The 26828-nt window shown below is 37.3% G+C and overlaps 1 protein-coding gene across 1 annotated transcript; it reads right to left on the reverse strand.

Annotated features, from left to right (window-relative positions):
• Positions 1 to 969: 969 nt before the first annotated feature.
• qser1 (glutamine and serine rich 1) lies at positions 970 to 26828 on the reverse strand. Its single transcript, XM_051134425.1, has 13 exons — positions 26345 to 26828; positions 23344 to 23444; positions 23100 to 23255; positions 15947 to 19375; positions 15478 to 15734; positions 14902 to 15018; positions 14666 to 14799; positions 10133 to 10353; positions 5937 to 6074; positions 5738 to 5835; positions 2605 to 2751; positions 2353 to 2448; positions 970 to 1140 (listed from the first exon to the last, which is right to left on the reverse strand). The coding sequence occupies exons 1-13, from the start codon at positions 26428 to 26430 to the stop codon at positions 1000 to 1002; spliced, it is 5121 nt and encodes a 1706-aa protein (XP_050990382.1). The 5' UTR covers positions 26431 to 26828; the 3' UTR covers positions 970 to 999.

The raw sequence follows: 26828 nt of genomic DNA on the forward strand, positions 1-26828 counted from the left end.
AAGAAAATGAAATGTTTATCTGTATTCAGCCATCAGCAAGCAACTGCTCTGATCATTTCTAAATGAAGTACCAACTCAAAGTTCTCATTTGAAAGTAAATTTAATTTCACATGTCAGCAAAAACACTGTAGTGTGTAACACAGCTACACCTGAAAAGCAAAAAACTAATCCAATGCTGTCGGCACAGTAATTCCTTTGAAATGGTGGCGAACTTGCAAAGTCACCAAATAAAGAAACTTCCTATATGTTGTATACAATGTGCATATGACATAAATGTATAGGGCATCTACAAATGTACGACAAATGAGCACAATATTTCCTTCTGTGAAAAATACATCTATCTGTGAGATAAAATACATGTTTTGAGGACAAAAAGACAAGAGTATAAAGAGATTTTTACCTCAGAAAAAATATTTTAAGTAAATGCTTTTTATTACAACAAAATATCACAAAAGCAGTATTAGAATTGCACCAACTCCGTTATAACAGAGTTTCAAAAGCACATCGGTTAAGTGTTCTATATTACGTCATGAGAAACCTCTGACAAACAAGCTCTCTATACAAAATGTACATTATCATATATAAATTTGGCATTCGGATGTAAAAACTGATGTCTTACATATATATCTATGTATAGTTTTATTCTTATAACCACCTAGCCCTCCAAAACCACAATTACAGACTGACATTACTCTTTTAAACCAAAGTGGCATAACAGATCAACTCTGGTCCGTATTGATAAGAGGACAGGACGCTGACATTGATTCGGTACAGAAAATACTACAGCTAAAGCAGGTTTACATGTAAAACCACAGTCCATTGTCTCTGTGGATGTCTGAAAAAGGCAGCCGTTTGGTCTATTTATTTCCATTTGTTAAAACCCTCACAGTCTCTTCTTATTGATGTCTGTCCTCGACAGTGCTCTAAAGCAGGTTCATCAGGTTTACGAGTGCTCGTTCCCATATATGCTTGTCAAATCAGCATAATCTAGGCTTCTGTTCAAAGGCAGGCCTGCTGCACCTGTGTCAGAAGCTCCCCGAAGCGATCGAACAGGCCCTCTACCCATGTCCTGTTGCCCATGCAGGTCTGAACCGTCTCCTCCTGCCCCAGATCTTTACCTCGCGACTTCAACAACCGAATCTGATGTGAGAGAGAAACATGCCCAAGAAACATTGTGCAACAGTATTATAAACTAGATTTTCAGAATTTATTTTACCACTGAACAACCACTGAGAGTAGCAACCAGATCTGAACCTGAATCTCCCATATGAGCACCATAGCTCAACATGATGCACAATTTTGGAGTTGATGAAAGGCTAATAATTAATTCAAATATACTATAAAAATAAAATAAATGGGGCTGCACAATTAATCAAATTAAAACATTGAATGCAATATATTTAGTGTGATTATCAAAATAAAAGCTAATTAAAAAAAAATGAATATTTTATTTACACTTTATTTACATTTATGGAATTTAAAAATGCTAAAAGCTCAAGGGTTGAAAGTTTAAATATGAATAATTTAAGATATGAATATTGCTAACTTTTATTGTAAAATTTAATTATTTTTTTTAGTACAACTAATTCACAGCAGTAATTTATTTATGTCTTTATTTTTTAGAATTACAGTTTAACTAATACTAATAAAGACCCTTAAAAGAGGCCTTAGTTGTTTTAAGCAGCAACAATGTATGACAAAATAATTGCAATGTAATATGCAAAAATTAAATATTGAATAAATAACAACAATTATTATTAATAAAATACATTAAATAAAAATTAATGAAATATTTCATATTTACCTGCATGTCATTATTTTTTTATTTTATTCAATACACTATACCATTCAAAAGCTTGGAGTCAGTATAACGTGTTTTTGGGAAAGAAATTATAGAAATTAATACTTTTATTTAGCAGGATGCTTTAAAATGACCAAAAATTATAATACAGACATTTATAATGTTACAAAAGATTTTTATTTTAAAAAATGCTGTTCTTCTGAACTTTCTATTCATCAAAGATTCATCAAAACCTGAGAAAAATCTGCTTAACTATAAATAAAAAAAATAAATGTTTTTTAAAGAGCAAACCAGAATATTAGAATGATTTCTGAAGGATCATGTGACTGGAGCAATGAAGCCAGCCCCAGGTTTTCTTTTACTTTAGCGAACAGTGTGAGGTGGAGTATCTTACCACTGAGGATAAAACAGGACACGTCAGAGCTGATACTGATATGAACACTGCTAGTCAAAACAAGATTCTTTCAAAGATCCCTAGAGCTTGTCAGCAAGGACTAGTAGATTGGTTATCCATCCAAAAACTCACACAAACAAACTCATTAATGCCTCACCTCCTCCATACACATCAGGTATGTGTGGTACTTATAGTGCTGTAGAGAGTGATACAGGGAAAACCACTTTGTTTTCTGCTGATCCACTGTGTATTCCTGATCGAGTAGGAAAACAGAGAAATAAAGACTTCAACTATGTATCTACAGTGATCTAAAAGCCAGTATGGTATACCTCCTAGTGGTCATAAAATTTAAGTAGTTGTTATCAGGATATTTCATATTAGCAGCACTTGCTAGACCTGCAACACTCACCAGGGGAAGTTTGCCGGGCGATTTCGAGGGCTTCATGGTTTTTCTGTTGTAAGCCTTCCCACTTAACCTCACTTTAAAAACGGGAGTCTCGCAGTCTGTTTTCAGCTCCGTCACCACGGACAGCTCAGGAAAACTGTCTAATGCATTCTGATGGACAACACAGACAAAATAATATGCACTGAAAACACGCCCTGCAATCATAAGCAAGCACAGTGACTTTTCATGCACAGATCTTCATCAGTCATGTTTTCACTAGCCTGACTGCACATTCCAGAGTTTCTATGGTTGAGGTCACAAGTTTTTTTTTTGTGTATTTGAGCCATTTCCAACAATGACTGTATGATTTTGAGATCCATCTTTTCACACCGAGAACAACTGAGGGACTCGTATGCAACTATTACAGAAGGTTCAAACGCTCACTGATGCTTCAGAAGGAAAAACCATGCATTAAGAGCGGGGGGGTGAAAACTTTTGAACAGAATGAAGATGTGTACATTTTTTTATTATTTTGCCAAGATACATGTTTCACAGAAGACAAAATAAGTTTAAATTTAACCTGATCTTCAAATTCAAAAAGTTTTCACCCTTCAGTGAAATCATACAGTCATTGTTGGAAAGGGTTAAAATGCACAAAAATGCTGAAAAATCAAATAATTTGTGATACCTAAAGGATTTTTCTGAAGAACAGCGGGCAGTTTAACAGTTCAGGACAAACAAGGGACTCATGAACAACTATCACTAAACAAAAAACTACAGCTGTGGATCATTCAGGTAACAACACATTGTTATTAAGAATCAAGTGTGTGTAAACTTTTTGGACAGGATCATTTTTATAAATTCAACTATTATTTTCTCTTGTGGTCTATATATAAACATCTTTTATGTGAAATATCTTATTCAGGTCAGTACTAAAAAAAAAAATAACATGAATTTTGTATGATACCTCTTATTTTGGTCAAATAATTAACATTTTGCAGATTCTGCAAAGTGTATGTAAACTTTTGACTTCAACTGTATGTGCCATAAAAAAAAAAAAATATATATATATATATATATATATACATATATATGTATATGTATATGTATATATATTTGTGTGTCAAATTTATTCCGAACAAAATGCCTGCATGTGAAGAGCAGTGCTTACTTTCAATGGTTGTGTCAGAGAAATAATCAAGTCAACTAACTAGAGAATTCATGTAACTTCAGAGTGTGCATTTGACGTTTTTGCCTTTCTAGTAGGGATGTTTAAAAGTACATATTTTCAAAACCAACAGGTTGGTGGGTTGTCTTAATTACTAGTCAACTAGTTGGTTTTAAAGGAATGGTTTACCTAAAAGTAAAAATTTGCTGAAAATGTACTTACCCTCAGGCAGATGAGCTTCAATAGAACAGATTTGGAGAAATGTAGCATTCCATCACTTGCTCACCCATAGATCCTCTGCAGTGAATGGGTGCCGTCAGAGTGAGAGTCCGAACAGCTGATAAATACATCACAACAATCCACATAGCTCCACTCTTTGAAGTGAAAAGCTTCAAGTGTGTAAGAAACAAATCCATCATTAGGACATTTTAACTTTAAACCAGTGGTTTTGAAACCGGTCCAACGAGCATCCCCAACACTGCACTTTTTGTAGGTCTCTCATACCTGACACACCCATTTCAGGTCTTGCTGTCTCTACTAATGAGCTGATGAGTTGAATCAGGTGTGATAGATGAGGGAGACACAGAAAACGTGCAGAGCTGGAGGTGCTCACAGGACCGGGTTGAAAATCACTGCTTTAAATTAAATTACTTCTGGGCAAAATATGAGTCCATAATAACGTTTCCTCCAGTGTTAAGGGGGTCATCGGATGCCCATTTTGTTGATATGATTCTTTAGGGTCTTAATGAAAAGTCTAGAACATGCTTTTGTTAACATTTCTCAATGGTAGTATAAATAACACCTTTTTTACCTTGCCAAAATCAGCTCTGCAAAAATCATCCTGTTCTGGTCGAGGTTGCTTTAAATGTTAATGAGCTCTGCTCACCCCGCCCCTCTCTTGCTAACTAGCATGTTATTAGGAAATCGCAAAGATTCACAAAAAAACCCTTATACTCCTGCTGTAACTGCAGCTGGATCACGAATGATTTGCGCAAACATAGACGGATATACTGTATGTAGATCGGGAGGCGCATTCCCTTCACAAACAGAACAATCCACTGCCTCTTCAGCGGCTCAGATGTCGGGAGTAAATGACGACCACTATGTTCATTATTACATACAGCAACACAACAATTCAGTCGCTCAATCTGAGATATTCTCGTCTAACTTACATCACTGCTACCGCATCGAAACAATGGAGGTTGGACTGTTACAGCTGATTTAGGCAATTCTGCGGTAAGACGCTCATGTCAATCAGCTGTCGTGGGAGCTGCCTCTGTCAGTGAGACAGACATCTGAGAATGGATTTTTATCATTATAGGGTAGATGTGTACACACACTGCCAACACACATTAATGTGAAAGTGAACTTTGCATCTGATGACCCCTTTAAAGTCCATTCCCTGTTGTCCTCTCACATCAAAATCTACAGACATGTTTTTTTACAACTGTTTTGGACTGTTTTCACTTGTAAACAGTGCTTGATCTGTGCATATTTATCTTCTGACAAAACAACTTTTTCCAATGTTATGGCTAGAGGACTTGTATTTTAGCCAGAAGCAATAGGCTGAAGTTAAAAAGGGCTTAATGACAGATTTGTTTATTATAAACATGCAGCTTTTCTCTTTAAAATTCATTAACTGATGGACTACAGTGTTGTGGGTTACTTGTGGATTATTGCGATGTTTTTATCAGCTATCTGGACTCTCATTCTGACGGCACCCATTCACTGCAGAGGATCCATTGGTGAGCAAGTGATGTGATGCTAAATTTCTCATGAGTGTTCTGATGAAAAAACAAACTCATCTACATGTTGGATGATCTGAAGGTGAGTACATTTTCAGCAAAAATCTAGCAAAAAGATGTTTACATGATTTTCTTTACTCTGACTGAGCTATTAGTCAGAGTGTTAAATGTGAATATTATTGTGAGCTGAAGCAGGACTATGATATACTGATGATGAAATGGAAAATGGTGACTCATGGCTCACTTTGAAGATCTGACCCATGCGCAGTTTTGGCAGCAGTCTCCGCCTGTTGTCTGTGATCATTCCATCCACCCTCTTCATGTGAGGCAGCAGGAGTTCGTCTGAATGCAGGACCAGATCAACCACAAATGTCAGCTTAACCATGTGCCACTTATTAAAACTCCTGTTACAAATCAGATAGTTTTGACTCTCAACTTCTCACCGTTTTCTCGCTCTAGTGCGTTCATGACATCTGCGTCCAGGGCTATGCTGATCAGCAGCTCAACGAAGCTCTTAAAGGTCTCTTTCATTGTTCTGGTGTTCAGAAAACGCGAGGCGAATGGGACTGGAGGTGTAAACTCTGGGATGGGGATAAATAGGATTAGATAAAGCATGAGTGTGGAACAATAGCAACATACAGATTGATCCTTACTGAGCAAGTCATTGTGCAACAGCAACCAGACCAGTCTTTTTTTTATATATATATATATATTTTTTTTTTATAAGTGTAGACCAATTTGGAGTAGATGTCACAGTTACGTCACTATCAGCTGTGCACCCATTGTGGTGGCAGAAAAACACTGTTAACAAGTGGAGAGAAACAGTAAAAACCATGGGATAAGAGAAAAAAGTATTGTTGTGCCTTTGGATGTCAGAATCCAAATGCAAATAATTTTTATAGAATACCATCAAAGTCGCCTTTTGAAGCTAAACCGGTGTTAATTTTGACAGCATATTTTGAGTTATTCTTAGTCATAGTCTTTTAACTAAAATGCCATTTAGTTTTAGACATATTTTAGTCAGCTGAATTGATTTTAGTTTTAGTCTAGTTGTAGTTGACTAATTATCATAAGATTTTGGTTGACTAAATCTACAGTAGATTTAGTCGGCTAAAATCTAATGGGTTTAGTTACAGTCTAATGCATTTAAGCACTTCTCTACTCATTGTATAGGTTTGATATTAGGCTTTTATCATAATAGACACAGATTTAAAGGAGAACGTTTTACAATTTTGTACTATTTACAAATAATTTACTCACCCCCTTGTCATCCAAGATGTTCATGTCTTTCTGTCTTCAGTCATGAAGAAATTATGGCTTTTGAGGAAAGCATTTCAGGATTTTTCTCCATATAATGGACTTCATTGGTGCCCTGATTTTGAACTTCCAAAATGTAGTTTAAATGCAGCTTCAAAGGCTCTAAACAATCCTAGCCGTGGAAGAAGGGTCTTATCTAGCGAAACGATCTGTCATTTTTTTCCGAAAATAAAATTTGCACACTTTTTAAGCACAATAGCTTGTGTAGCACAGGCTCTGGGATGAGCGTTCACGACGCAATGTACTATTGAATCATTTTCGAAAGGTCACGCAGAACATAGGCGGAACTACAGACCCAGTGCTTACAAAGAGAACACGCAAAGACCAACGAAGTGCAAGTAAGTCAAATGCTGTTTACAAACAAAAAAGGTACAACGATGTCGGATGATTCTGAAGTTGTAGGAGAAAATAATATGGATTTTTTGCCATACTCTACACAGCTGATGAACTTCGACGTGATTCATAGTATTGATGGGAAGTTCGGATCATTTTACCGACTCAGACCTTTGAGTCTCGTTCAGCAAAATGAACAAATCTTTTTTTCCGAGTCATTTCGTTCATTTTAGCAAAATATAATTAAAATGTTATGTGTTGATCACACTACAAACAAGACAAAACTATAATGCTATAAAAGATTAATTCATTGTTTACCTGGGTCTTTAGTCTATTAGCTCACCTCACTTCTTACCTGACAACTTTTCGGGTTTGATTCGTTCGTTCATCACGTGACAGCCCCATAAGATGAACGAACGACTCGAAAAACCCAAAGACTCGAAAGAGGTGAACTAATTCCAGTACAGAACCTAACAGGATGTTGCGCATGTGCGACTAAACGAATCGCTTCCCAAGATGACTCATTCTTCTGAATCACATTAAAGATTTGTTCAAAATGAACTAATCTTTCAAGAACTACCCATTACTAATTCGTAGCATCGTGGACGCGCATCCCAGAGCCTGTGCTACATGAGCTTTTGTGCTTAAAAAGTATACAAATTTTTATTTTTTGAAAAAACGGCCGATCGTTTCACTAGATAAGACCCTTCTTCCTCAGCTGGGATCGTTTAGAGCCCTTTGAAGCTGCATTTAAACTAAATTTTGGAAGTTCGACTGAAGACAGAAAGACATGAACATCTTGGATGACAAGGGGGTGAGTAAATAATTTGTAAATTGTTGTTCTGGAAGTGGACTTCTCCTTTAACTGTTGTGACACGCAACATGCCTTGATATTAAAATAAAAACCACTTAAAGAAACCACTTCACATGAAGAAACAAGAACATGGCCTTCTTTTCAATGAAATACCAATGTTTATATAGGCTAATTATGCATTCTTTATAACATCTTGTTTACCACATTCTTCATTCTTTCAAGTAGACATATTTATTTATATAAATAAATTTAGATTAATCTTTATTATGGCTACTAAAGTGATTCAGTGAAGAGCAGTGAGTGATTTTCTGTTTTTCTTTTGTTGCTTCATTAACATCAATACCACAGAAATGCAGCTACCCTTTAAAACCGAACGCAAAAGACTACTTGTGTGCTTTGTGAGAGGTGCTGCTTCAGTGTCTGCACTTAGAAAACCGGAATTGAGTTTTTTTTGTGTCATCAAATTTATCCATGCTCTTCTCTTAATCCCAGATAAAGAGAAAACAGAATGATGAGTTGATTTTTCTAATCAGAATTGTGAGATATAATCTCTGAACTGCGAGAATAAAGTCAGAATTTTAAAATATAAACTCAAATTTACCTTTTTAAATTATTTTATTCGATGACTTAAATTTCTGCCACCAGATAAGCTCTGCCCACAAAAAACATCAACACTGTTTGCTAACACTGAATAGGTCTATAATTCATATAGTATTATAGATTTTATTAATAATGAATTAGCTTTTTTTTATACTTTAGTTTTAATTTTATGTAATTATTTAGTCATTTTTATTAGTTTTTAAAATATTATTTAAGTTTAGTTTATCTTTATTTAAGTTTTAGTTTGTTGTTTTAGTGCATTAGTTGTAATTTTAGTGCTTTTAGTGGTTTTCATTTAATATTTAACTTAAGCTTTTTTCAATGAAAAAATGCCACTACAACCTGAACCCTTTTTTTTTAATTAATTTTAAGGTGCACAAAGTAGCATTTTTCTATTCAAAATTTCAGCAAATTATACAAAATTTAAGCGGTTTGATGCTAGCGGGAAACTATTGTTTTAAGTTCTATAGAACAGTAGAATTTTCTATACATTTCATAAAATTTTGTCTGCAAAACTCGCTGGTACACAAAACAAGCACTATAACATGAATTAAACATAATTTATGTTTAATAGTATTTAATGTCATTTTATATTATACTTTTTTTATATATATATATATATATATATATATATATATATATATATATATATATTATACACTGCCGTCCAAAAGTTTGGAAACGCCCTAGAAAGTGGGGTTTTGGACAATATTGGCATGAATCCTTTTTAATTTGTGATAATTTTGCACTGATAAGGGACAACACAAACTATGAAAACATATTTTATTACATAAACAGTTCATACATAGAAAAAACGTAAATTTTCGATTCATCAAAATATCCCCATTAGCAGCTTTTACAACTCTGCATAATCTGGGCCTAAATTCATTGTATTCTAAACTTAATTGGCAATCAATTGTTGAAGCTATTAAGGTGTGCTGACCCAAAAATATTTTAAAAACCTGGGACAAGTTTAAAACAGTAACCAGCCATCACAACTGGCAAAGGGGCATGTCTGACTCTGACATGTATATATTGTCATTATTATGTAATCGAAATGAAAATTATTATTGCTGGTCTTGAATGATAATGTCAAGTTACTTTAATGTATTTGCATCAAAAAATGATAAGGATTTATGCTGATGTCCACCAAAACCACACTTTGCCAGGGGTGTTTCCAAACTTTTGGAGGGCAGTGTATATTATATTATATTATATTATATATTATAGAACTTGTCATTAAACATTTTTAATGCCCTTTTCTTTGTAGATGTGTTTATGTGTGCAAGATGCTGTTTTTGCTTTTAGGGTGACTTTTTAACATTCTGTCAAGGGTCTACAGATTAAAAATAGCATTTTTGGCTAATTCTGGCACCTTTACAGTCATGTTTATTAATGTGCATTGCCCCCCGTAAACAAATAAACTAAACTAAACTGTGTTCTTGTCACATTTAGACAGCTTTATCCAGCAGATGACATCAGCGTGTGGCATTTTGAGTTAATCATTATGCAAACTAAATAGTTCAATTATTTCAAAAAGCCTCACTTTTCACCATCACTGATCACATGTCTCACCATCATCCTCACTCACAGCCTCCGGTGAGGAGTCGGAGGGAGATGTCGTGAACTCCTCTTTCCATTTCTTTCTCTTTTTAGGCGGAGGTTCAGCCTTGGCTTTCGGCTGCTTGGGTCTGGGTTTCGATAGAGCTTTCTGTTGCGTTGTCTTCTGCATGGGAGAGTCCGACACAGCCGGTGCAGTGAATCGTTGGGCCAGAAGAGCTTTAGCCTGAGAGCCTCTGGGAACAACAAATAAATGAATTAATGTTATTTATGGCGTTTAATACGTACATTTTCAAGAGTGTAGTTAACTAGGTTCTGATGGAAAGTGAAATACTGTGAATTTTCGTGCTAGCTGGCTGTAATGGAGTAATGTGTGGGATCAGTTTGATGTTGGGAGATTTCAAACACACTGGCAGGAGATTGATGTTCCATGGAAAAATATTTGGCTGAGTGGGATTTCACAATAGAGGCCAGTGGCTCAGCTTGACATTTTAGTGAAGTATAAAAAATTACAGACAGCCCCGACCCAGATTCCACTCCACAATTGCCGTTCGATCATGCTCATTTCCCAAAATGGCTTAATTATTATAGAGAAGAAGGAGGTCAACAGTTATACTACTTCTAGATCACTTAGGATGATCACATCCTGAGCATCAATTGTAGAGTGGGAATGGGTCTGTGACACCAAGACCCATCTCACATAATGGGGTGTCAGAACTTCATTAACATACAGACCACAGCCATTGTGACAGGAGCAACTTCATATAAATTAATTGTAGTAAACTGAAAGTGTATAAAAGGTCTGAGTTTAGGATGTTCGGGGTTCATTCCCAAGGTACTACATGTACTTTATCAATGTACTTTATGCTGCAAATAACGTCCTCATTGAGATCTTCAACTTTCAGCTCTTCAACTCATCATTTTTTCTTACAGGAAAAAAGCAAAAACATAAATGCTAACACATCTAAGCTATTTTGTGTATATTTTCATACATTTACAGCTGATAGGAGGGTGTTACGGGTTATTGAAATGAAAAAAGTAGGTGGGGACTTGGTTCTATGCATCGGCTGTTGATTGGATGTTAAGATGTGGGCGTGGCACTCAAAAGTGGGAACAGATGAACCTGAGCTCGAAGGGGCGGAGTTTAAGAAGACTAAATGATTTGAGATCTGCTTATGTCACCAGAGAGAAGTTCTGCGTTTTTACAGGAAGATCTAGGATTGATATTTCATCACACTTTACGAGGTCAAAAAAAAGTCAAAAATTAAACATGCATGGACGAATTGTTCGAAATAAGATCTAATAATATGCATTTAGAAAATAAGTCATTTCAGGACAATTTTAAGCCACTTGGTAGCACACTATGTGCAGCATTTTTCTATGCAAGTAATAAAGGTGGACAAACAAGTACAACTCACAAATAAGGAAGAACTGAAATCCATTTGTCAACATCACTTTCTAATCGCATACTTAAAAAAAATTAAACATTTTTTTCCTCATTAGCTGAATTCACATGAAAAGTGCATGCATAATTATTAGGGAAGTTGACCATCATATATTTTGTCCAAGCACATCAATTTTAATAACTACTAATAATTTTGTCTTTAATTATTTAGAAGTGATACATAATTGTCCATGAAGGCTGGAAGTGAAAAACTTATATTAGGATTCCAACCCATTTTTCATTTTAAAATTCCATACTTTTTCAGACCCCAATTTTTAAACATCTCAGCAGATTTTCAGACCATATTTAAAATGGTTTATAGAGCATTATTTTCAGCTTTATATTTGGTATATAGATACAGTCATCTGTAAATATTTTTTATTTTCTCAGGGTTTTTTTCATTGATTTTCGCAAAGTGACAACATAGTCCCTAAAATAAAAACAGAAATAAAAAAAAAAAACAGACTTTTACATGCACACAAACTTTTTTGTGCCTTTGAGAAACCATTCACATACACATGGGAATTTTTTGCATGCATTTTTTGCATCACTATGAAAAAAACGAAAGCATGGACGCACAGGAATTAACAGAGATGTACTTGCTCAAAATTTGGCTTTACTTATTGTCAGTGATGGGAATAACGGCGTTATAAATAAACGGCGTTATTTTTTCAGTAACGAGTAATCAAACGAATTACTGTTTCCTACGTTACAATGCTGTTACCATTACTGCCAATAAAATACGGCGTTACTATCATTTATTATAATATTATTATAATTTTATTTTTCAGTTCATCTGAATGGATGCGCAGCGTACCTGTATTTGACGAGCTGTAAACTCTAGTGTGAAGGCACACGACTAGCCGTCACTTTGTCTCACACATCCAAAGAAAGATACAGAGCGACAGAGTCTTATACCATGCAGAATTGATGCGCTACTTGTAAACGGTATTCTTTGTTGTATTTTCCTCTCAAAACAACGGAGCTCCTTTGGAATACTTCTGCTTTTAAGAACTGCCGGTTTCTCCGGTAGTAGGCAGAACTAATGTGCAAACAGCAATCTCATTGGCTGGCGCTCACCAATGATCGTCCCTGTTTTGATTACAGCAAATCAGTTAGAGCGAACGCAGACAACGTGGTTAATATTCATGAACCCAGCAGCTCATTAAACCTTAGTGTGTTTAATATTGTTATTAATAGTAGAATTCGTGGTAGTAACAAGACGTTCATAGAAACACTAAATTACAAACAATATCACCACCTAAGTTCAGTCAACATGACAAACATTCATACATGGTTATTCTAATTACTAAAGTTCTAATGGCTAAAGTTGAATGCTAATTATAATTATAATATTATATCAGATATTTAATATTAGTCTGGTGACTAAACTAAAAATGTAATTAATTTAATTAAAATTTCATTCATTTAACATATTTAATATTGGGGTCATCCAAGTTATTTAATATATTTAATTTTTTTTTTTTTTTTTAAAAGCAACACAATAGTTACTTTCCCTGGTAATTAGTTACTTTTATAATGATGTGTAACTCTGTTACTAACTCAGTTACTATTTGTGAGAAGTAACTAGTAACTATAACTAATTACTTTTTTAAAGGTACGTGCCCAACACTGCTTATTGTAATCTTTAACATCAAGGCACAATGTCCAATTTAACATTTAACACATCCCCTGTGGTGCCGTAGAAACCATGACACAAAATGGGCTGATGACATAAAATTCGCCACAATCTATAAAAAAGACTGGTACTGTAAAAGGGTTTAAAATTTGGCTTTCATTAGGGCAGTATGCAATATCTCAAGGCCTTAACGCATACTTTGTGGAGGCCAAGAAATCACACTGCGAAATGGGCTGATGGCACAATAGGTGTACATTGTCCTACATGCTAAATTTAATGGTTTCTCATGTGCACATGAAAGTCAGTATATTTTTGCAGAGGTCCTTGAGGCTATGTAATACGGTGCTAAGAATGTTGTGAGAAGAAACCCAAAATGCTTATAACCTGCATTTTGAATAATCAAAAAATGCATATTCGACAATCACTACATAGCTGCCATGAAATCTCACTTCTTGTACAATAAATTTTCTATTGTAAAAACCTAACAAATATTTTTGCATACTCTGCTTTCTTTTTTCCATACTTTTCCAGACCTGGAAAATACTTAAATCAAATTCCATACTTTTCCAAACCCTGTAGGAACCCTGTTGTATTCAGGTGTGCAAAATTATTGAGCAGGTTTACTTTTCTTTAACAGATAAAATGAGCTAAGAAAGAGATTAACCTCAGACTGAAAAGCCAAAATTTATTGAAATGCCCATGAGAAGGATGCAATACTAATGCAATACTAGAATTTGCAAAGTGAAGACACGACCATTAGGCAATGAAATGGGTCAGCAGGGCCAGAAATGGTGGAGAAGAAAAGACACATGTTTACCTCTAAAATAATTAACAATTAATCTGAAGAATTAGGTGTAAAACCACGAGAAACACTTTAGTGTACAGCGCCAATATTTTCCAAAACTGCAACCTACTCTGGAGTCTCCAAAAGTACAACGTGTCAGGTTCCCAGAAACTTTGCTTGGGTAAAAAAAAAAATCCTAAAAAATGACCCTCACTTAATAAGAATAACATGCTGAAGTGTAGTACAATACATAAAGACGGATTTTTTTTTTAATTATAGGCTTTATGGACAGATAGGTTGAGAGTGACTCTTGAAAGACCAGCATTACTTTTAAATGCTTAAATAAAAAAATTAATATTAGTTATTAAGATGATGTGGTTTGGAATTGGTCAAATGTGCTTGAAAAAGCATTTACTACACAGAGGCGTAGTTCACTGACAAGCTGCACAATATTGAGTTCAAAATTTCATATGTATTGCCTCAGAATATTGGAACTCAATATTGTGTAGCTTGTCAGAGAACTACGGCTCTGTGTAGTAAATGCCGCTCCATCTGACGTGATGGAGATTTATGACTAATCACAGAACCGGCATTACTAACGAGACGCGCATGATAATCGCATCCGTTTTTTTGCACGGCCCTGATGCACTGTAGAGTAAAATGGATACATATGGCCTGTACCTCATTGAATGCATGGGCTTGCATCGTGGTTTCCTGCTGCAAACTCGAACATACTCCCGCTTGTTGACAGTGTCAAGAAATTTGACATGTACTCTTCTGTACATGGACTTTGCATCACCAAAATACCCCAAATACTGTAAAAAAGGATAACACACCTGTTATTTACAGTATTTTGAGATATCCTTTTGAAACACACTATGTTGCCACATATATTAATGTTTTGTATTGGCACTTACACTGTTGGTGGCAAAGAACACTCGTTTCCCATCCCTGAGCTCTGGTACGAACTTCTGCAGCAGGGCTTTCTGAACCTTCCAGATGGCTGGCGGTTCGACTCCTGCCTTCATTGTGATCTACACCCAAAAACACAACACATCAAAGACTTAAAGAGACAAAGTGTTGGATAAAGCACAGACAGACAGTCTGCCCTACATCTGTTATAATTGACAGGAGGTGGTTCGAAAACATTGGTAAATGCTCAGCCACAAAGTATACATCACATAATGAAATTACAACAATTTAGAATCAATATGAAATTACATTTACAACCCATCTGAGTTCAATGATCTGAATTATTTTTTACCTAAACAGCACATTTAATTGGATTGAAACATGCCATTGCATCCTCCATGCTAAAATTGTATAAAAAGTTAACCAATATTACATACAGCCTAGGTGCAAGTGTTACAAAGACAGACATTTTTTTCTTTGAAAAAACATCCAGAATAAATTGTGCACAAAATGGCGTGGAACATGCATTTGTGTGTTGAATTTATGTTGATGTCAACAAGCTCATAACAATCCCAGCATACCTCCAGCCTTTCAATGTCCTCATTCCTAACCACAAACTCATCACGCTCCCGGTACATGCCCTCCCCTCCACTATCTGACAGCTCCTCGTCCAGCAGGCCCTCGATAGCAACTGAGTTCAGTTGAACAGCTAGCTTGTCCAGAGGCACATCCTTCAGCAACTCCTCCGTAGACATTTTCTGTAAAGCCTTTTGTTGGTTCTGTGGTTTGGCATCAATAGGCTGTGTGCCGGAGGCCTGAAGTTGCTTTGTACTGTCACCTGAATGTTTATGTTGAAAAAGGAGAAGATGAGGGTTGTGATTATACCTAAATTTCAGTGATTCATTTACAAAATAGAATACTAATCAACATGCCTTTACCTTTACATACAGTCCTTGAAGCTTTCCTAAATATTATATTATAATATTATGATTTGTACACATTTATGATGAATTATGAAAGAAAATGTCTACGTAAAAAGAGCTTCCATACCGAACTTCTGCTTTTTGTCTGAGGGCTCATCTAAAGATGACAGTGCAGAGGTGATGCTCTTTTGAAGATCTTGGTTTTTTCCCACTGAATCATCTTCATCAGAGGAAAACGACGGCAGCGTTTCGAGGTTCCTCTGAAGCTCTTCATCAAGTCGCTTTGTAGAAATGACACTTTGAGGGTCTGGAGATATCAATGGGGTTGAAGGAGGGGGAGGTTTAAAAGGAATAAGTAACGGATTAGGAGGCCTCTTGGAGGCAGAAGGCTTTCTAGCACGATTGGGTGAACGTATCGGTTGAGATGATTGGTTTGGTCTGGGTCCAGATTTAAGAAAGTCCAGGAAGGAGCCTAAGAATCCAGTTTTAACCTCTGGTTGTTTTTCTTCAACCTCTCTTAATTTCTGACGCATCCTCTCCTGCTGCTGGTAGTTGTCATTTGAAACCTCTGGGTTGGAAGTTGAACTTGCCTCACCGGCACGTGAATTCTGACGCTTAACTTGTGTGCTTTTCTTCTGAGATTTGGATTGACCGTTTTCATCTTCAAAAGCTTGCTTAGATGAACCCTTTGATCTAGGACGTTTTTTGGGAAGACCATCTGTATGTTCACTAGGACTATCATCGTTTTTAAGGCCTTTCAATCCCTTTGGCTGTCTTATGTTATTTAATTTTTGATCGGTATTCGGATGTGCTGATTGACTTTGCTCCTGGCCAGCCAAATGAAAGTCAGAGGAGGTTGTATTGCTAATAGCAAGTCCGTTAGCATTCAAAGCAGAGCAATGGGTAGAGTTCACAAAATGTCCTTTGGGTAACACATCGTTTTTCTCATGAGAGTTCACTATCTTGTCAGATATTTGTGCAGAGTTGTTTCTTACCTCTGGTTGGTTATTAGAGTTTGCGAGTGTAAACACTTGGTGTCCCTCCGTTTCATCTTTGGAGTATGTTGTTTGAGCACCAATTATAGTCATGGCTTGTGAGTTAGCGATTATCATATGCTGAGATGGGAAACTATCAAGTCTGTTCTCAGCCGACTGAAAATTGCACTTGGAGTCTACCGAGTTGGCTACCGATGACATGTCGGCATCAGATGACGTGGATTTGACAAAGTCCTGCGGTGTGACGCCACAGGCGGCTGCGGTAGCAGCAAGGATGTCATCGACATTTGAGAGGATGTTCCTCTCATCCGCCAACAGCATGGAGTCAGGAAAGCATACAGAACTGAGAGTAAAGTTCTGCTTTGCATCATGAGGATTTGACTGGTTGAAGTTGTCTTTTTGTGTTGGATCCTGTTTAGTGGACTCTTGCTGGCTGTGACGCCCATTAACGGTCAAATTGACAGTGTCACTGTTCATTTGGAGATACTGTACTGGTACAGACTGCATGTACATAGTCTGTTTGGGCTGATTCTGGCCTGAGGTGAGTACAGGCTGTTGCAGAACGATCATGTGAGTTGGGTCGAGGAGAACTTGGGCATTGGGAACCCGGATAAACTGCGTTTGGTCCTCAGACAGGTGTCTTGGGTCTGTTGGTTGAACTCTGATAATCTGACCTTGAAGGTTCTGCTGCTGAGAACTAGAGCCTTTCAGAAACAGAGTATGCTGTTTCAGCTGGTCGGCACTCAAGGGTGCATGGGTGGAGTGCATCAACAAAGGGTTACTCTTGGGGTCGGAGGGAGTATTGGCACTGGTAGCGAGTTCCTTTGAGGTTTCCAAATGTGTAAGGATCTGCTGCTCTTCTGTTCGGGAGTTACTACGAATGACACTTTGAGTGTTGTGCCTGTCTTCCATTTTTGAAACTACATAAACGTCATTTTTTGTGCTGTTCTGTGCTCCGATTTCATTGGCTGAAACCATGGAGCCTTTCTGTAATGCCTGCACATCCTCAAGAGGAAGCTCTTCAGAGCCCTCTTTTGAAGACAGAAACATTCGTTCATCTTGTTGATGTGGTTTTAACTCAATCGAGGACTGGCTGTTTGGTAAGCTATGGGTGTGAGCGGGAGAAGAGGAGGTTGTTGACTGGACAGATAACATGTACTTCTGTTGTAAAAGGGCACTGTCTGTCTTGCTACCAGGAGGAGACTGCATTAAAATATAGTCCTGGCCTGGGTTAGTGGATAAGTTTCTGGCACGACTGGGAGAGAAGGAAGGGACGGGAGTTAGGGATTGACTTGACACGTAGTTCTGCGAAGGTATGCTAGCAGACGCCAGCCCCTGGGTATAGAAACTAATGGTTGGCAGGCCCTGAGAGTGGCTGGAAGAATAGCTTTGAGAAGGACTTCCCATGCAAAGAGTTTGCACCTGTGATTCATACCCTTCCCTATTTCCTGCAGGCGGCAAATCCTGCTGCGGACTAGAGGAATAAATAAGAGACTGGCTCACAGATGTCTCCGCTTCAGAATGACTAGTGAATGATGGGAGAGTCTTGTAAATGGAAGGAAGTTTCTCAGGCAAACTAGAAGAGAAGGCTTGTGTTTGGCTGAGGTTGCTCGACAGGCTTTGAGATGTGATATAAGTATGCGAGGCACTAACGGAGACTAAGCCTGGAAGCTGCGTGGATGTGTACGGTTGCGACTGGCTAGCGATCACCGAGCTTTGTTTCTGGGCTGGGGAGGAGTAGCTCTGCGGCTGCATGCTTGGAGAGCTTGCCTGGGCTTGAGTGTCTGTGTTCTCACTGGGATGTTGAGCTATTTTGGAAGAACCGTCTTTAACCTTTACTCCAGATGAGCTGGAAAACCCAGGGGAGGGGGCAGAAGAAACGTAGGCCTGAGTTTGCTGCAGCGCTGCTTGAGAAGCTGTCTTCTGTTGCGTAGTGCCATTTAGGGGTGAAGGGTCGCCTGCAGGACTGCAGGGTATGGGTGTGTGCGGGGAAGGGTCCTGCTGATATGAAACGTCACTTTCATCGTGCAAGTAACCCTGTAAGGAGTGCTGAGCACCGCTAGCCAGCTGCTCCTGGACTGGCTGGGTGCTAGAAGGCCGCTGGTGGTGCTTGATCACACTACATTCACGCTGAAGTGCTCGTTCAATGGAGCCTGAGAAAACCGGGCCACCGTAAGGCTGAGGGGCTTGCTGGGAGCTGCCCAAGGATGCGGACAGCAGGCTGAACTGAGGCTGGAGAAGGTGTGGGGCTGACTCTTGTGCTGAACGATAGGTGGACGACTGGGGTGGCAAGCCAGCCCCTAGAGACGTACCACCAAAAGCAAGTGCAGTGGGCACAGTGTACTGGGAGGATTTGAGCTGCAGCAGAGGGTCATTAGGTGATAGCAGGCCATTTGAAGAGTTGAAAGTGCTGTCCTGAACAGCAGGTGCTGATGCAGTGGTGAAACTTCTGGTAGGAAAGGCACTAGGGTGCTGGTAGGATGAGAGTGCAGAAGGCGTCGGGAATGTTCCTGATGGATGCAGGGCTCCGGTGAGATAAAGTTCTGTTGAAGAGTTTGCACCTGTAGCAGAAAAGTGATAGTTTGACACACTGCAGGCAGCATTTAAATAAAATAAAAAACATCTAATGACATTTGAATCGCAATTCAGTCTTCTAGCGATTCGCATCAATTCACAAATTTCAAAAACTGAATTTCTAGTTGAGAGTTGAGAGATTTTCTAGTTCTAGTTTCTAGTTAGAGATGCACCAATTGGAACTTTTTTCTTCTTTTTCTAAGAAGTATAACTGACAGCATATACAAACAAAAATATATACTTTTTTTTTCCAATGCCAAAAAATTTACATCATAAAAAATTATTAAACATTACAATTCTCCAATCTGGACTACATTACAGATATTTTCTAGAAATGCATTTACATGGCAACATTTCAAACGCATAAATAATTTTATAAAATGAATGTTTTAAATATTTCTTTAAACATGCAAATAAGAAATGATGTGAAAAATGCAATGATACTTTTAAATATGAAACCAAACCACCGGCAAAACCACTGTTTTAATGAATGAGTCATTTAGTCTTTATGAATGGGTTTCTGAATCATTCAAAAAAAAGTGGATTCATTAACGAAACACCGCTGTGTTGGAGACATGCAGCAGTTTTGCTTTGATTGGAACTATTTTCTGCAACGAAATTAAGCAAAAACATTAAATATTTTGTCTAAAATGCAAGTCACTTAATTAAAACTTGTTTCTTGAACTACTATTGTATAAAATCAGTGTCACATTGCAGTCGTGTTGATATTTAGGGAATCATATTGGTCATGCAATGTTGCGTACCTAAGTCACATTATAATTTTTTTTTCTACCGCCGTATGCATCTATTACTTTTTGCACTCATTTGTTTTGATTTTTGAGTCCCTCTTACATACTAATTTTAAGGTGCGCAAGCTTCATCTGTCATGACATAAATACATTATCAGTTGCTGTAAGTGTGACGTCAAAATGAATCGGCTTGGAATCGGTCACCGGTCCGGGCTGATCATGTGGAAAACCTGCTAATTCCGATCCCAGGCATAATAATAATAATACTAATAACATGAGGATGGGGAGGAAAAACAAATACATCCTGTCCCATTTTCATCAAGGGCATGAGTTTGGAGAAATACTATATTAATTGTTGATTTTTTTGTCATTATGGGAAGTAGGGATGTGCCTGAATAGTGAATCCGTATTCAGAAAGGCACAAAAAAAATGAACAACGCTACGGAGCCGCTAAAGGGACATGGTTTGCTAGCGTTTGCCTGTTATATTACAGTACATTAAATTTCACTTACTACATAAACAGAGTAAAGAGAGATGACTTTGCAGATCCCGAGGACCACTGACAAACATCTAATCCTGTAAAATGTGTAGCAAGTACGGTCACTTCGTAGTATACAGAGTATGTGTGATCGCGAATCTCGTAAGTGAAAGTAAAAAGTGAGTGTGCATTCAAAAGCGATTTCAATGCCCAGCATATTAAAGGAGAAGTCCACTTCCAACAAAAATTTACAGATAATGCACTAACCACATTGTCATCCAATAAGTTTATGTCTTTCTTTCTTCAGTCATACAGAAATTATGTTTTTTGAGAAAAACATTTCAGGAATTATCTACATATAGTGGACTTCAATAATGACCTCAAGTTTGAACTCCTAAAGACAAATTATATATACTTTTTAAACTCAAATGCCCATCAGTCGTTCATCATCCTACATCGCTGCAGAAGTACCGAACCGGTGTTTACAAAGTAAACATGCAAAGAAGGTCAAACGGCCTTTACAAAAAAAGGGTAAAACAGCGATGTAGTACGATTTTGAAGTTGGAGGAGAAAATGAGATGGGAGTTTTTCATCATAACCTAACTGTACTGACCTGGATTACACAGAGTACGCATATGCATCACAGAGCTAGATAAGACAAACACTTAAGGTTAAAAAGTATATACATTTTTATTTTATTTTTTAGAAAATTACCGATTGTTTCGCTAGATAATTCACCTTATTCTTTGGCTGGGATCATTTAGAGCCCTTTGAAGCTGCATTTAAACTGCATTTTGGACGTTCAAACTTGCAGTCTCCATAGAATTTCACTATATGCACTTCACTATATCCTGAAATGTTTTCCTCAAAAAATATACTATCTTTTGCAAGCCTTCTAAATATATTTTGGACAAGCCTAAGTTTGTATAACATACAGAAATTTTTGATGCATTCTCAGAAATAATAGGTTTGCCAATTGACTCATCTCCTTTTTGCTATATTTGGTGTTACAGCACAAAACATGCACCTAAGTATCTATGATTGTAAAATGTTGGCCTTCTGCAGACTACTTGCCAGAAGATTAATACTGTTCAAATGGAAAGACTCCTTCCCCCCTACTTTCCTTCACTGGATTAAAGAGATCATGCAATTTCAAAAACTGGAAAAAATGAGTTACTCTCTTCAAGGGTCTACCCAGAAATTCTATGCAATCTGACAACCTTTGTTCAATGTATTTTTTTGTGTCTTTATGTATTTTATGTATTGCTTAAGTAATTGATATTTTATGTCTGATGGGTAAAGGGCTGGGTTGGGTTATGTTGGTGTCCTTTTTCATTTTTTTGTTCTGCATATTGTAAATCTTAAATAAACAGACCTGGTTAAAAAAAATAACATAATATCTTTACGACTGAAGAAAGAAAGGCATGAACATCTCTGCCATCTTTGATGACAACGGGGTGAGTACAATATCTGTATATCTTTGTTCTGGAGGTGAACTTCTCCTTTAATAACATCTTCCTAATGCCTGCAATTTATATGCAGTATGATTACCCAACAATATAACTGTGAGAGAAAGCACTGAAATATACTTTTTTTTCCTCCCATGTCGTATTTATTCCCTTTAGAGGTTCCGTGCCATTTTCTTTCTGAACACGTTACGTTATTTGTATTCGTGCACATCCTTAATGGGAAGTGTCAAATATTTCTGATTTATTAGATTAATAGTTATTATTTCTAGAATTATTAAGTTAATAATTATTAGGAAACACTGATTTCTTGATTTAGGACTACCCATACTATACTGGTGCGTTTTTGAATCAAAAAACTGGTGCGTTTGATGTCCTGTATGCACACAAAATCGACGAAAATCGTCAACTGATTTTTAATCGAATCATGGCCCCAAGAATCAAAACGAATTTAACTGCGAGGTGAATTGTGATATATTCCCACCCCTACTCCAAAATGTCACTTTCTGTAACTCAACTTTTAACTCAAGGGGCTCATATCATGAGGAATTAAATCCTTCCTTCTCATGAGATTCCTCAGTCCAAACAGACTATTGAAATTCAGCTGCAAAAATGTACCTATTCATTCAGCTATTTCAGTGTTTGGAAACATGGTATGCCCTGTTATAGTGAGATGAAAATGAGAAGGCAGGATAGATGCTATTATTACTAAACACCAGAAGATCTAAGAGTAAGAAGAAATTAAGAACTAGATTCTTTCAGTTTGGTTGTAATAGTTCCAGTGGTGCACTTAAGCCAGAACTGTTTCGTAAACCTGTCACAACATAATGCAAAATTTGCTGAGACTTATTTAAGGATGAAACAGTGCAAACTATAATGGACACAACAACAAAATTGCAGGCTATGCGTGAATGTAGCAATGCTTTAACAACGATTGGCAGCTGAGAAACTATCACTGATAAGACGTTGCAGCAAAAACCTGTGTTTCCTCTAAATTAGACACCTAATACATACTTACCAGTTTGCCAGGATGGGCTTCTAAATGATGGGAGAAGAGTCGAGCCAGCAGGTCCAGCCTGAAGGCCTCGAGATTCAATAGCGGAGAGGAAGTTCATGACTGATGATTCAGTAGTGTTGCTACTGGTTGTGCTGTGCTGATTTGAGTCAAACACTCCTAAGAAAGAGATATCATACACAGACAACAAGATGTCAATTACTTCAAGGAGGAACTACATCTCATTACAGCCTGAACTCTTGCTCACCTGCGGGATGGTGGGTGGTGGTAAACGTAGGCTGGTGACTCGAGGCAAAGGTCTGCCGCTGGAGGAGCTCAGAGTCCAACTGTGTAGAACCATAACCAGAACTATAAAGTAAAAAGGTCACTTTTAGACAGTATATTTGGTGCATTTAAAAATGCTACCACAACCTTGAGCTCACGCAAAGATGTTTAATCTTCAATTAAGACAGGCACATTTATATACAGATTTTCAGGTTACATATTCTAGAGGTGTTCACTACACACACAACTCTAAACTATTTAGTATAACTAAAACCAACTATTTCAGACAAAATACCAGATATCACGCATGTTCTGTGTGATGCTGACTAGTTTGGCAGTAGTTGCATAGATTGGTTAGTTACAGTCGAAGTTAAAAGTTTACATACACCCTCCAAAATCTGCAAAATGTTAATTATTTTACCAAAATATGAGGAATAATACAAAATGCATGTTATTTTTTATTAAGTACTGACCTGAATAAGATATTTCACATAAAATGTTAACATACAGTCCATAAAAGAAAATCATAGTTGAATATATAAAAATGACCCTGTTCAAAAGTTTACATACACTTGATTCTTAATACTGTGTTGTTACCTGAATGATCCACAGCTGTTTTTTTGTTTAGGGGTAGTTATTCATGAGTCCCTTGCTCGTCCTGAACAGTTAAACTGCCCGTGTTTTAACCTTCTGCATATGAGTCCCTCAGTTGACCCCAGTGTGTAAAGATGGATCTCAAAATCATACAGTCCTTGTTGGAAAGGGTTCAAATGCACAAAATTGCTGAAAAATCACAGAATTTAAGGGACTTAAAAGATTTTTCTGAAGAACAGCGGGCAGTTGAACTGTTCAAGACAAACAAGGGACTCATGAACAACAATCGCTAAATAAACACAGCTGTGGATCATTCAGGTAAGAACACAGTATTAAGAATCAAGCGAATGTGAATTTTTGAACAGGGTATTTTTTATAAACTCAACAATTATTTTCTCGTGGACTATATGTCCACTCTTGTATTTGAAATATCTTAATCAGGCCAGTACTAAATAAATAAATAAATAGTTTTGGTAATTTTGGTAAAATGATTAACATTTTGCAGATTCTGTAAGGTGTGTGTAAACTTTTGACTTCAACTGTATATTTGCATATTTCTATACAAGTTTTGTGTCATAATATATCATCATCTTAAATGTGCTATCTATACTTCACAGCAAATGAGACAAAGGCACAAGCTACAAAAACAATCGACAGACGTCAGAGAAAACATATGGAAGCTATTTTAGTTGAATAGTCTGCCTGTTATGATTTTAGCAATGCCCCATCTCTCGCTAAACAGAGGAAAGTCTGCATTATATATTTTGCCAAATAAACATCTGCATAATTAAATATCCTAGCTGTGGAGATTCATTTGGGTTCATTTACTGGCTGTTTTCGATGGTCTCAGACAGTGTGGACGTGTGTACAGATATTGCATAAACTAACAATGTAAACATTCATAAGCAAGTTCTAGTCTGATTTCTATTAACTGATCTACTTCAGTTAGTAGTGCAGCCAGCAAACTAATCACAGTGTGACAGCACAGCTGGAGAATCAGGAAAAAACAAATCAGTGGCTTAAACTCGAATGTTAAACTGCAAGTGAAAGTTGATCATTTTTAACATAACGTCAAGGCCTACTATCAGCCTACTTGTATGAAAAATTGGAAAAATATCAAATGTGTGTCCATTTGTTACTGTATTATAAACTTATCTCCCTATCACCTGTTCTATATAATATATATATATACACACACACACACACACACACACAATGTTATGGTACAATACAAAATCTCTGCTGGCTATAAAGGTAAATTAATGCCACTGATTTGATGGTGTCAATGTAAATTTCACAGAATAATTAAAAAAAACATTAACTAAAAGATGGCAACTTTGATTTTTGCCAGAGTGAACAGAACTGCCTAGGCAATTGTTTGCATGCCAGTACAGTGCAATAAACTAACCGTCCCTTATTTTCACTGGCAAACCACCTGGTGCTTATATTTCTGACAAGATAACAATCAATAGAAGCAAGATCATATAACATGCCAAGCTGTATTATACACGCATTCCTAATGCATTATAACACAGCTAATAAGTTCCCATAGTTATAATACACCACATTTTTTATCTTTTAATAATTTTCAGACTGTGTCATGAGTTATTAGGCATTAAAAAGATTTAGGTACGAAAAAAAAAAAAACATTAGATCATCATGTGCATTTTTAGAAAGTATGAATTGCCTTATGCACTACACACTTATTGAGAATTCCCAAAAGTAAAGTCACTAAACTCTCTAGGTCAGTTATAATGTGTCTACTAGAAGTTTGCTACCTGTCCACAGTTAGACACATACATTAGGTTTTTTCACGTCAATGTAATTTGCTGTACTTAATTAACAACTTGCAAATTGTACATCTGAAGCAATTTATGCCTATCAATACGATGCATTAAAGACATGCATGTGCAAATTTAAGGTAAATCAGTGAGTGACAGAACTAAATAAGACACTTTGTGTAAAGTTGCAGACACGTGGCCCTTCTGCAACACTGATCGATCAATTGTTTACAAATCTCCTCAATGTCTGCAAAGACACTCTGACTCCCGTACAAGTTTATATATGAGAGAACAAGCCGACACGGTACTTAACCTGCACTTTCTGATGATTCACAGGCAAAACGTGAACCTAAATGATTGTGCATAAGCGTTTAAGTGCAGTGCGGATTTAAAGGTGATCAGTGAGTGATTTGAGCAGATTCAGCAGATGTACAAACATCATCACGGTGTGTAACTCCGCCTGAGACTGCAGCTATAAACGCATTAACTCCGTTAAAACTGGCTTTATATGTGTCTTGACACTTTTACGTGTGTGTATGTGTGTGTGTGCGTTTCGCTAGGCCTTCCATCACCGGAGTTTTCTTCGGGAGGCGACCCGCCCTCTCGTACCTGGGTTTGTAGGCCCAGCCCGCGCTCTGAGCCGCCGCGCTGACCGGCTCTGTGAAGCTGGAGCTCGGGTAATTCCTCTCCATCATCCGCCTTGGATCGGGAATGACGCGCGTGCCCCGATACAGCTACACATTCAACCAAGCGTGAGAAAATCACATATTCCTCCAAACGTGATGTGTCCTGCGGTGATCCGAGCGCTGGTCCCGGGGGTCGGGCGGCTGATTCGTGCTGTGGATTAAGCGCAGGGTGAGAATCACTGCTCGTGGCCCCCAAACAGAATCACACAGAGACAGAAGCGCTGCTGCATCAAGTCCCCATTTTGGCGTTTTCTCCCAAACATTCACTTCCGACAAACTTTGGATGGAAGTTTTTTGCCTTTCTCCCCCCTCTGTCTCTCCTTCTCGGTAGCTTTCTTTCTCTCTTCACACACGCGTGCGCGCAGCACCGTGGAGACTTTAATGCGTTACTAAAATTAATACAATCA

The sequence above is a fragment of the Labeo rohita genome, chromosome 18 (assembly GCF_022985175.1).
Source record: "Labeo rohita strain BAU-BD-2019 chromosome 18, IGBB_LRoh.1.0, whole genome shotgun sequence".
Lineage (NCBI taxonomy): Eukaryota > Metazoa > Chordata > Actinopteri > Cypriniformes > Cyprinidae > Labeo > Labeo rohita.